At 38.3% G+C, this 11,808-nt stretch overlaps 1 protein-coding gene across 1 annotated transcript in view; it reads left to right on the top strand.

The window, feature by feature from the left end:
* The first annotated feature begins 547 nt into the window (after positions 1-547).
* si:ch211-246m6.5 (von Willebrand factor D and EGF domain-containing protein) overlaps positions 548-11,808 on the top strand; it is a 59,862-nt gene continuing 48,601 nt past the window's right edge. Inside the window, exons 1-4 of the mRNA XM_066656490.1 lie at positions 548-611; positions 8,863-9,047; positions 10,530-10,758; positions 11,438-11,503. Coding sequence (XP_066512587.1) covers positions 548-611; positions 8,863-9,047; positions 10,530-10,758; positions 11,438-11,503 — 544 coding nt within the window. The remainder of the gene's footprint in view (positions 612-8,862; positions 9,048-10,529; positions 10,759-11,437; positions 11,504-11,808) is intronic.

Raw genomic sequence — 11,808 nt, 5'->3', positions numbered from 1 at the left:
TAAATATGGCTACATAAAATAACGTACACTGAAAGGTACTGCATTGTACCTAAGAGGGGTACAGCCCCAGTGACAAGTTTTGTACTCTCTGTACTTTGTTCAAATCTGTGCTTCATTTTTTTAGTATGTAAATTGTTTTGTTTCATTTACAAGCGTAATTAATACAGAATATTAAATTTTTATATTTTCAGTAAGTATATATTACAAAAATTTTCAGATATGTTTATAAATATTTTGCTTTACCTATTGGTGATTTCTAATGTTTTTTCAGCAAGTACACAGAAGTCAACAAACTTAACTAAACAATGTTAGGATCGAAATAAGCTCTCTCTCTCTCTCTCGCTGTGTGGACTCAGTGTGGAGTTCAGCTCAACATCTCTCTCTCTCTCTCTCTCTCTCTCTCTCTCTCTCTCTCTCTCTCTCTCTGTGTGTGTGTGTGCGTGCGTGCGTGCGTGTGTGTGTGTGTGTGTTTAAACCCGGTGCTGACTACAATGTGTGACATGAGCGGATGAAGAGCGCGTGCTGGAGTTTCTGAGCGCTCGTGAACATGTTTTTGCGCACTTTTTCACTCTGCGTCTGTTTCCTGCCGCTAAAGTTGCTCGCAACCTCAGGTGAGTTTAGAAGCTTTTCTGAAGTCGAGTTGTTTATTTTAAATGACGTTTCTGGAGTTTAAACACTGGACATAAAAACATTTGCACAGACATTTTTTGCTTGTTTTTTTTTTTCATGTTAAATTGAGCAGTTAAACAGTAATTGTGCATTAAAATAATTCCCTGGCACTTTTTTCTGCTAGTGCTCGGGTACACAAACTTTTGCACAAACACTTTGTTTTGAGAGTTTTGATTGAAAAAAAGTTTGGCTTGTGGGTTCATGTACATGTTTTTTTTTCGTTGCTATAGCAACATTGGTCTGTTTAGGCGTGTTTCTACTATTCCAACTGTTTCCCAAAAAACTTTGCCTTGTTTTGACTGGTGACTGGAGCCAAACGTGTTTGTAATCAGTGAGTTTTTCCCCACCTGTTTTCCGGAAAGCCACGCCCGGCCAGACTTATGACTGGCCAATAGAGTCCTGCCTTCTGTGCGGTGACTGGCCAGAGTTGTGTGGACCATTTCACAATCCAATAATGTGATGAGTGCAGTGCAGATGTACAGAAAAAACATGAGTTTCATTTCACAGAGTCCAACTCTGGGTGAGTGTATTGTGTAATATCCTCTAATATCCAGCATTTATCAGCACTGAAACTGAAACATACACACCATGACTTCTGTGGTATATTCATTTATTAATTTATGTATTTGTCCATTCATTCATTTATTTTCTGTAACTGCTTCTTCAGGGTCAGTTCCAGGTCACAGTGTTTCCAGAGCTTACCTTGAATTGTTGGCAGGAACACATCTTGAATAGGGCATCACACTCTCACACTCATAGCTGTCAACAGGTGTGTTTGGACTATGGGAGGAAACCTACATAGACACGGGGAGAACAGATTAATATCCTCACAGACAATTACCTACCTAACAGCTAGTAGTCTTTCTTGCTTTTTCTGCCTCCTTTATTGTTGTTTATTGTTTATGTTGGCAGTATGTAACATAATATCAGTTGTCTTAATATATATTTACAATCAATATCCATTATTATTATTATTAAATAAATGCATACTGGTAGACTGCTTGCGAATACTGCTGCTTATGAATTACAAGCCAATCACAGCCCAGTAGGCGGGGTTTGCCTGAAAATGGGTAGGGAATAAAGCCCAAACCCAGAGCAGCTGTATGAGAAATCTGAGTGAGGCTTCGTCTACACCAGCTGGAGTGTGTGTGTGTGTGTGTGTGTGTGTGTGTGTGTGTGTGTGTGTTTGCGTGTACGCATGTGTAAGGTTCTCATAGAGCTAATGGAGCATTACCCCCTCTCCCTCCTGTCCAGATGTTTTCAGAAAGCATTAGCTTCTCCCAGGAAGCCCCCCGGGGGGCTCTAATTATGATGTTGTGATGTGTCTGGTGCCATCACTGTGGAGGTCAGACTGATTAGCAGGAATAAAACAACACCCCTGACCTTTACCCCTCTCACAGGGGTCATGCTCACTATAGAGCCAAAGTTTTTGGAAACTTGCTTGTCTATTTGCTTGTCTGAAATGAGTTTGTTTCTCTTTGTTGCTGTAACATCCTCTCCTAGGAAGGCTCAGCATTTTAGTACATTGCTGTGAGGATTTGATGGCATTCAGCTCCATGATTTCAATCAATATTCATTATTATTATTATTATTAATGAAATGCACACTGGTAGACTGCTGGTGAATACTACTGCTTATGAATTACAAGCCAATCACAACCCAGTAGGCGGGGTTTCCCTGAAAACCAAAGCCCAAACCCAGGCTTCGTCTGAAGTCAGGAACTGATTTTGGATGATTAGTTCTGGATCTCAGAGAATACCACGGAATGCAACAAAAACATATTATATACGCCAGTTAACTATATTGCCTTGTTATTGTTGAATTAGGAAACAGGACGGTATACTTCCACACAGGTGTCAGGGGGCTCATTTTGTGGAGAGACAGATCATCATGCACCTCTAAACCCACTGTTTCGTACAGTTTCTATAATGGCAAATGGTATTTTAAAAAAATCCACATTATCTAAAATGTAACAATACATTTATGTGAAATTGTGCTTGCTGGTTTAAAACGCTACATTTATCAACATTGTAGGATGAGCATACTGTTACTTTTTTGGCTCTGTCATATGTTGAGAGGACATATACAATTATAAACAGAGTTTCCGCATATAGAAGTTTAATAGAAATGTAGGAAATCTGGTTTCACCAAAGCAGGATTTTCTAATTTATAGGGGATTGGTGGCAGGTTTTAGCACAGTTCAGTCATTTATATTGATTAAAAATAAGTTAATGAATGAATAAATTAATTAAAGCCATGGGCCAATGGAACCTTGAACAATGATGCTGCCAGTGTGTGAGAAAGCTATTACATGCTGTTAGCAGGCTAATACATTGGTGTATGTAGCTGCCTGTTAGCTACATTAATCTTATGTGTAAAATGTGCCTATGTGTAAAACTAATGAAATACAATTCAGATATATTTTGGATAAAGGGGGAAATTTGATGCTTTTGGCTGAACTGTGTCTTTATGAGAATGAGAAGCTTGTAACTGCTGTGTGAGTTTGTGTTTGTTTGGTCTCGGCTGATCTTACCAAAGGGACGGAAGTCTTTATTAAAGGGTTTTACAGCTGTGTGTGTGTGTGTGTGTGTGTGTGTGAGTCACACACACATTCTTACAACCCTCAATCAAGGGAGGTGGGGGGAGTGAGTGTGTGTGACTGTGTGTGTGTGTGTGATGGGTGTGTGGGGGGCAGGATGTCAGGATGAGGATCAGTGTTTTTCTGGCCTTGTAGTGTCTCAGGGTTGAACTAGAATCCTTCAGTCTGAGATGCATTAAAGCTGCACTTTATTTATCAGACTTAAGAGTGACCTCCTTAATCACACAACCCCAAATACCCCCATAACCCCACATACAGTGCTTGCATCAAAAACATTTGTACAAATGTTAAACTATGATTTTAAAAAAAGACATTATTTGTTTTAGGCAAATTAACATATTAACCTTTGTGACAGATTGCAGTAAATCACTGCAACAGCTGATAATTGTAAATATACATAGATTTTTTTTTGTAAAAAATACTAACAAGTAATATTCAAACATTGTATGTTATATACAACACAATTTAAACAGCCTTGGCAAAATTATGAAACATGTAATTTCTTGGCAGATTTAAAAGCTGTTTTGAAGCTGAATCTTAACTATAAGCTAAACTACACAGGCCTGTCTTTAGTGTGGAGTTATAAATCATAGATTCGGTTCTAAGACAGCTGAGTCTGAAGGGGTTAAAATGATTGAAATACACTGGTGTGTTAACGTCAGATAAAATCAGTGGCCTATATTGATAAAGATGTAAACCTGAGGGGCTTTAGGTGAGACAATCGCTTCTTTCCCTGTTTCTCTCGGTTTCTCTCTTTCTCTCTCTCTCTCTCATTCTCTTTCTCTTTACCCCTCTACTGATGCATTTTTAAACACAGTGGGGGATTAAAGGAGTGAGATGGAGAGAGAGATTAGTGCTGTTTCTCCCTCCTTCTCTTTAATCACTCCTTCATAGGGCCCAGAGGCGTCCTGTCCAAACACATTTTACAACACCTCACTGGCCTCCACTCTCTAATCCTGAAGATGTGTTTTTACCTAACACACACACACACACACACACACACACACACACACACCACAGACAGGCGTAATGATTTATTTGAAAGAATAAATATGTTGTAAGGGGAAAAAAATTACACCGTAGATCTTATAACCACAATGTCTAGGTAGTTTACAGCCAAGCCCCACTCTTAACAATGTAGTTTTAAAGTAGAAATACTTAGCCATGTCATTGACTGATTATTTTGCTCATATTCTAGCAGATTAACAACAACACTCTTGAGGTGTTGTTTATTGTTTAGTCTTTTATGACCAAGAATCACTAAGAATCACTTTAAAATGCATTATAAGACAGGTTAAAAACTGTGATGTAATCCCATGGGACCCGGACTGAACTGGACACGAACTACGCTGGGAGAAATGTTATAACATCCTTATGTTGTATAGTTTCTGCCCTAACTGCAAATTGAACACTTGTCTACTGTACAGAGGGGAGCAGTGTTATCCACTTTGCTATACAACATACAATTGTTTTACAATTTAAAGGAGTAATGAGTCACCACTGATAGTAGCAAACAATATTTATGAATATTGATTCTTTATTATTTTAAGTGTGAGTTTGTCTCATGTGAGACAAAAAACCATTTACATTGTAGTTTATTCTCCATAGAATGGGTCTACCAAATACACTTCTAAGTGTCAGTACAATGACTGCTTTTGGCACTGGAAAAAATACTGATTGCTCCTTTAAGTATAATACCTGAATTCTAAATATACAGGAAGGTGTGAGTTTGCAAGTGCATTGGTGTGTGTGTGAGATTGCAAGTGTCTTTATTGGTGTGTGTGTGTGTGTGTGTGTGTGTGCACATGCATTTTAGAGATGAACAGCTGTAATACAGGTATGTGGATTATCTTCTTTTTGGTTTTAACATTGGGGTAAGTTTTAAGTTAGGCTTGTAATACTATGAATAAATTGTGGGGCCTCAACAAAATGAATGGACTCAAGAGCTCCACAACGTATGAAAATTGTATGTGTGTGTGAGAGAGCGAGAGAGAGAGAGAGAGCGAGAGAGAGAGAGCGAGAGAGAGAGAGAGAGAGAGAGAGAGAGAGAGAGAGAGAGAGAGAGAGAGAGAGAGAAACAGCTCAATATGATCCTAACACATTGTTTAGTTACTTCAGCTGTAAACCCTCCATGTGTTGGAATGCTTCTGTGTAGGTCCCCCTTCTCTTCAGTAAACATGTTAAATGCTCAGTTTGAGTGTTTTATGGCCTCTTTTGAGCCCTGTCCTTTGTTCTGTGGCCGAGAACAAGGCTATTTGTCTGGCCTTTGACCCCAGTGGCTTCTGGCTAAATGCAGAGGGAGTTTATTCACAGCATGTTGAGAACCAGAGACACAGAGACTGGGATTAAAAGAGTCATCAGTGTTTTTCTTCAATGCTCAGTCTTTTTTGCTTTCATTAATACTGCTGGCAATTTTTGCCATACTTTTTGGCACACTTTTTCATTCTATCAGATTCAGTGGATTAGTACTGAAATGTGACTTATCAAATTAATGGAAAATGTCTCTTGTGAAGATAAACCCTGAGAAGTGAGGTGAATATATCTAATATAATATATAAGTAATTCTATGTAATTTACTTTATATATTCTTGTTATTTGTTGTCGTTTCAAATTAGCGCATAAGTGTGCCAGCGGAAAATGATGGCAAGGAAGATCATATGGATATATGGAAGAAAACATACACATGCATAATGAGATATAACCAGTGTCTTTGTTCCTCTGGCAGATTGCTAAATAAAAATGAAATGATCAGTTGTATATAAAAATAAATCAAATACTCAACCAATGTAGTAAAACAATTTTACTGGATAAAATAATTTAAAGCAAGTTGAAACCAGTCTAGTAATATAAGTGAATAAGTGAAAAGTCTCATTCATTCATTCTTTATCTATGACCACTTTTCCAATTCAGGGTCGCGGTGGGTCCAGAGCCTACATGGAATCATTGGGCGCAAGGCGGGAATACACCCTGGAGGGGGCGCCAGTCCTTCACAGGGTAACACACACTCACACACTCTTTTTTGAGTCACCAATCCACCTACCAACATGGGGAGAACACATCAACTCCTCACAGACTTTCACCCAGAGAGGGAAACGAACCCACAACCTCCAGGCCCCTGGAGCTGTGTGACTGCTGCGCCATCGTGCCAGCCTCATAATATACAACATTCTCATAATGAGAAGCATTAGATTGTTTAGTTAGATTTAAGATAATTTCACTTTCAATTTTTAGAGTGTAAACGTATAAATCACTTTTTTGGGAAATGATTTAAAATATTTTTACAATAAAGCTACTCACACTATACACCCATGCTTGTTGGAGTGCAGTTGTGTTTACCTAAAGTTACATTAACTTCTGCAGAAGGAGAGGTGAATATTTGTACATTTTCATAGCAGAATTTTTTTAAAACAGAACATCAAAATGAGAAAATCCTGGAGTTGAAATGAGGTGTCTGAAATCTATGCAACTATTAAAATCTACAATTGATATAGAATATACATTTATGTTCCCAAACCATAGGTACTAAAAATATACTCTTAAGGGTACTACCTCAGTGACAGTGAAAGGAGAGTGTATAAAGCATCTAAAATTCATGGGTCAGTACATGGATTTATGAAATAACTAAAGTTGTTAGAAAGACCACCCACAAAACTCCTACATAATCCACACTCTATAAATCCCCCTCTCTCTCACATCACACCACCACCCAGTTGCCTCCCTCTCTTCCATGACAGCTTTCATCTGCTGAGTGACAGTGGGATCCAGCTTCTGTGCCCATAGAAAATCCACCTATAACTCCTTCTCAGCCTTCACAGAGAGAGACCTACCCTTTATAAGAGATCAACAGAGCAACACCTGATCCAGATCAGATAGAAGAGGAATGAAGAGCACAAGGACAAAGATATATAGAAGTTAAAAACAAACAAATAAAAAAAGAAAAATAATTTTATAAAACACGGGAAAGGTTATATAGGAAAGGTTTTAGCTCTGAAAGTGTCTGAACTATTTCAGTGATTGGGACGAGCCCTAAGGCCTGAGAAGTGTTCGGACTCGCTGACCTCTGTGTGTGATATTTTTACCCTCTATATTTAACCCTGGCATGTTTTATCATAAAACTGACAGACTTTTCTGAGTCTTTCTCATGGCACAATTTCTGACCTTTTTCTCTCATTTTATTTTTTCCTCCTTCATTTCTCTTTTTTCGCCCCCTGTGATCGCTGACCTGCGTCTTTGCCGGAAGGTCCATTTAAAAAAAAACTTTCCATGAATATTAAAGTGTGTAACGTGTGGGGTAGTGTCCCAGGTGATATGAGGTCACTGCTCAGCCTCTACCTTTTGTATAATGAATATAAATACATTTAAGGGCCCAGATGCTATGATTTTCAAGTATTTTTTTCCCCAGAGACCTCCATTGTTTTGTTTTCCTACCTCGATTTATATTGATTTCCTATTAGACGTTTAAGACTATAAGACATAAAAATGTAACAATGAAATGACGGTATTATAATAATATTTGGGCGGCTGTCAAACAGCTCCAGGGTCCTGGGGTGGTGGGTTCAAGCCCTGACTTGAGTTACTGTCTGTAAAGGGTTTGGTGTGTTCTCCTTTGATGTGCATGGTTTTCTTCCGGGTTCTCCGGGTCCCTCCCACAGTTCAAAAACACGTTAGCTTTTCAAAGGGTGTGAGTGTGTGTGATTATGGTGCCCTGTGATGGACTGGCACCCCATTCAGAGTGTGTGCAAATACAGAGTGTGTTCCTTACCAGCACCCAGTGATTCTTGGTAGGCACCTGGTTACAGTGTTTATGGATAATGACAGAATGAATCTTAGTAAACATCTACAAAGGCACTGCTCTTGACTGGTTCAGTTCCTACCTATCTGACCAGAACCATGTTCTTGCTGTTTATATCTCCTTCACATCAACTGTCACCCTCAGTGTCCCTCAAGGCTCTGTACTTGGACTCTTGCTGTTTATAATTTACATTCTCCCCCACTGCAAAATCATCCATAGATTTAATATGGATTTTCACAGTTACATGGACAACACCCAAATTAATGTAAGGACTATTAGTCTATTATTAACCAATCTTTTCATAAATTAATATTGTGTCTCTCAGAAAGTAGATATTGGCTGAATAATATCTTATTAATATCTGAAAAAAACTTATAAAAGTTTAAACAGCAATAAAGCTGAAGTAATTCTTATTGGTTCAAAGGCTTCTCCTAAAAGAATCAATTCACTCACACTTTCTATTGGAAATGTTGTTGTGTCTCCTTCCAGTGCAGTTCATAACCTGGGGGTCATCCATGATTCTACATTTAAACTTCATTTAAATGTTAACTTCCTCGTTAAACTCAAAAATTAAATTAAACCCCTTAAATAATTGCCCACATAAATATTTGTTTACATGTTTTTTTTGTTATGTTGTCTATCTATTGTTATATTGTTCATATTAAATCTAACTTGTAAACGTCTGTCTTTTTGAAAAGTAATGTAATGTAATAAATGTATTATTATTATTATTATTATTATTTATTTATTTATTAATATTTCTATAATTACAGTGTGTTTAAACATTCTGTGTATCATACAGCTCCAGAGTGTTATCCCGGAGGACACAGAACATTGAGGAACCCTTACAGAAGTGTAGATTTTGACTCCACAGAACTTCAGAACACAGCCATTCAGGACCTGATCTGTGACCACTCACTTCAACCAGGATGGTACAGATTCAGCATCAACAACAAACCTGCCGAGATGCCCACCAGCTGTGTGGAGGTGAGGGACACAACCTGCTCACCTCTGACCACTTATAGATTGGCAATGTTTTGTTTGACCATTAAATTATTAATCAGAATTGTCCACAGTGAAAAAAAAAAAAACAGAAAAACAGATGTCCAAAAACCCATAAGTTAATGATGATTAAGATATAAAAAAATTATAGAGAGTGGGTTTTATTTGTTTGATGTAAAGCGATCCATCGTAGAAAAACAAAAACCCACAAATTATTCACTGTGGTGATGAATAGTTGGTATATCTCTACAAAAAAAAAAAGTAAAAAAAGAAAAAAGGTAGATATTTTGGAGTAGCTGCACATGAGCCTAAAGTAAAGATCACATTGCCCAATGGCATAGGACTGTTGTTTTGGGGGCAGTGTAATATGTCCACAAACGTTTGACCATAGTGTGCTCTAAATTGATCTGATGTTGTGTCAGTGTATTGTACTTGTTTTACCTGTATTTGTTTTAGATTATCTACCTATATATCGTTGCTGTCCAAAGTAGAACATTTATCATCATTATTGTGGCTTTTCCGTATACTACATTATTTGAACACAGCGGCTGTCCACATTGTGGGAAAATTTCATGAAGAATGGACCAATAGAAATACTCAAAACTTACTTGGAATAAAATTATTTTTTACACTGACATCCATTACAGTTAAATTGTTTTCCTTCCTCTCCTAAATTACTGTTTTGGAGATGCATGTTTGTTTTGGGGGCGGTACGGTGGCGCAGCAGGTAGTGTCGCAGTCACACAGCTCCAGGGACCTGGAGGCTGTGGGTTCAATTCCCGCTCCGGGTGACTGTCTGTGAGGAGTTGGCGTGTTCTCCCCGTGTCCGCGTGGGTTTCCTCCGGGTGCTCCGGTTTCCTCCCACAGTCCAAAAACACATGTTCCAGATGGATTGGTAACTCAAAAAAAAAAAAAGTGTCCATAGGTGTCAGTGTGTGAGTGAATGTGTGTGTGTCTGTGTTGCCCTGTGAAGGACTGGTGCCCCCTCCAGGGTGTATTCCCGCTTTGCGCCCAATGATTCCAGGTAGGCTCTGGACCCACTGCGACCCTGAACTGGATAAGCGGTTACAGATAATGAATGTTTGTTTTGGACATCAATAGTATAAAATATAGCTAGTTTTAATGTTTTGCAAGATTATTGTCTGATCCATTCATTCCAGTGCATCACACACTATCACACCACCACCACGTCAATGTCACTGCAGCGCTGAGAATGAGCCACCACCCAAATCATACCTGCTCTGTGGTGGCCTTGTGTGGGTCCTGACCATTGAAAAACAGGGTGAAATGGGGGAATAGAAAGTATGCAGAGAATCAGATTGACTCACTCTCTAATTGTAGAACTACATATTGCTCCTGTATGGTCAGTGAAGCTGATAAAATGGACCATGCGTGTGTGTTCATGGTGAGTGTTCCTAATCCAGTGATCATTCAGTGTATATAATAATATTTATAATCTCTCTGTAGATAAACCGGTGTGGTACTCAGGCTCCAGTGTGGCTCTCACTGAAAGATGTCTCACTGCCAGCTGTAGGAGAGGTGAGGCAGATATCAGCTTGTGCAAACTGGCAGTTTTTCCTTGGCGGAATTAAAGACTGCTGTCTGTTCCGCATTCCCATCACTGTACGCAATTGTGGACACTTCCTTCTCTACTTCCTGCAGCCCACACAAGGGTGCATGGGATACTGTGCACAAGGTAACTTAATTTTTATTGTCTTCATCTTTTTTTTTTTTTGCAAAATCCATAAACATGTTCTAATATTCAGACTTGTTCCACCTAGAGATAGGGTTTTATTTTATGCTGCAACTGTGAAATTCTGTTGCTTCTGTTCAACTAGTACAGCAGTTGCATTCTGGGACTTCCAGATCCATCTTAAATAATACAGAAATTTTATTCTAGTTCATTCATTCCACATTACATGGGACAACAGTTACATTCGGGTGCCTTAGTTCCTGCTTACGTGATATAGCAGGTAACCTCTGGTGCATCTGTTCCACATCAAACAGTCTCAAACAGCCTCTACCAGAGAAAACCTATTTTAACATGGTCACCCTATGAATGGAAGCCACTTTTTGGATCATTAACTGATTCATTCAGATATTAGAATGCTAATAATAATAAAATAAATTAAAACTTTCTCTTTTCTTTTTTTGTGAAAATATACTGTTTGTTTTTCTTCTGCAACAGATTTTCTGTCTTCTTGTTTTTCCATTAAGGCTCAGTCATATTCCAGGATTTCCCTTTCCTCATTCCCGTTGAGGGATGCATCAGAAAATGAACTGTTTCTGTGATAAATTAAGGATGTTAGCATGTATATGAAGCTGATGAGAGATGCCTGGAGTTAATTATTTCTGGTTCTTTTTTGTTATTTCAGTGGTTTCAGAGTTTTCTTCTAAAGTCTGTCTCCCCGGAGAGGTGCGAGTCAGTGGAGTCTGTAAAGGTAGAAAACAACAATAACACAAATGAGATTTCTCCTTTAATCCTGAGGAGTCTCAACTCTATTCATAAAGACAGAGATAGTTTATAAGAGTGAGTTTGCGTGCTTATTTATTTGTGTAGAAAACAAGGTTTGAATACCCCCCTAGTCTAGCACTATATTGCAAAAGGTGCTTTATAATAAAAACATGGCAATAGCCTTAGCAACTTCCTTAGCAATCTGGATGCTTACCACATTATTGTTGTTATTATTATTATTATTCACATTTGTGTATATGACATGCAGCTAAATAAAAAAAGAGCATTTTA

Source organism: Hoplias malabaricus, chromosome Y (assembly GCF_029633855.1).
Source record: "Hoplias malabaricus isolate fHopMal1 chromosome Y, fHopMal1.hap1, whole genome shotgun sequence".
In the NCBI taxonomy this organism is placed as follows: Eukaryota; Metazoa; Chordata; class Actinopteri; order Characiformes; family Erythrinidae; genus Hoplias; species Hoplias malabaricus.
The sequence above is the reverse complement of the archived record's forward strand: the minus strand, read 5'-3'. Positions and strand labels throughout refer to the sequence as shown.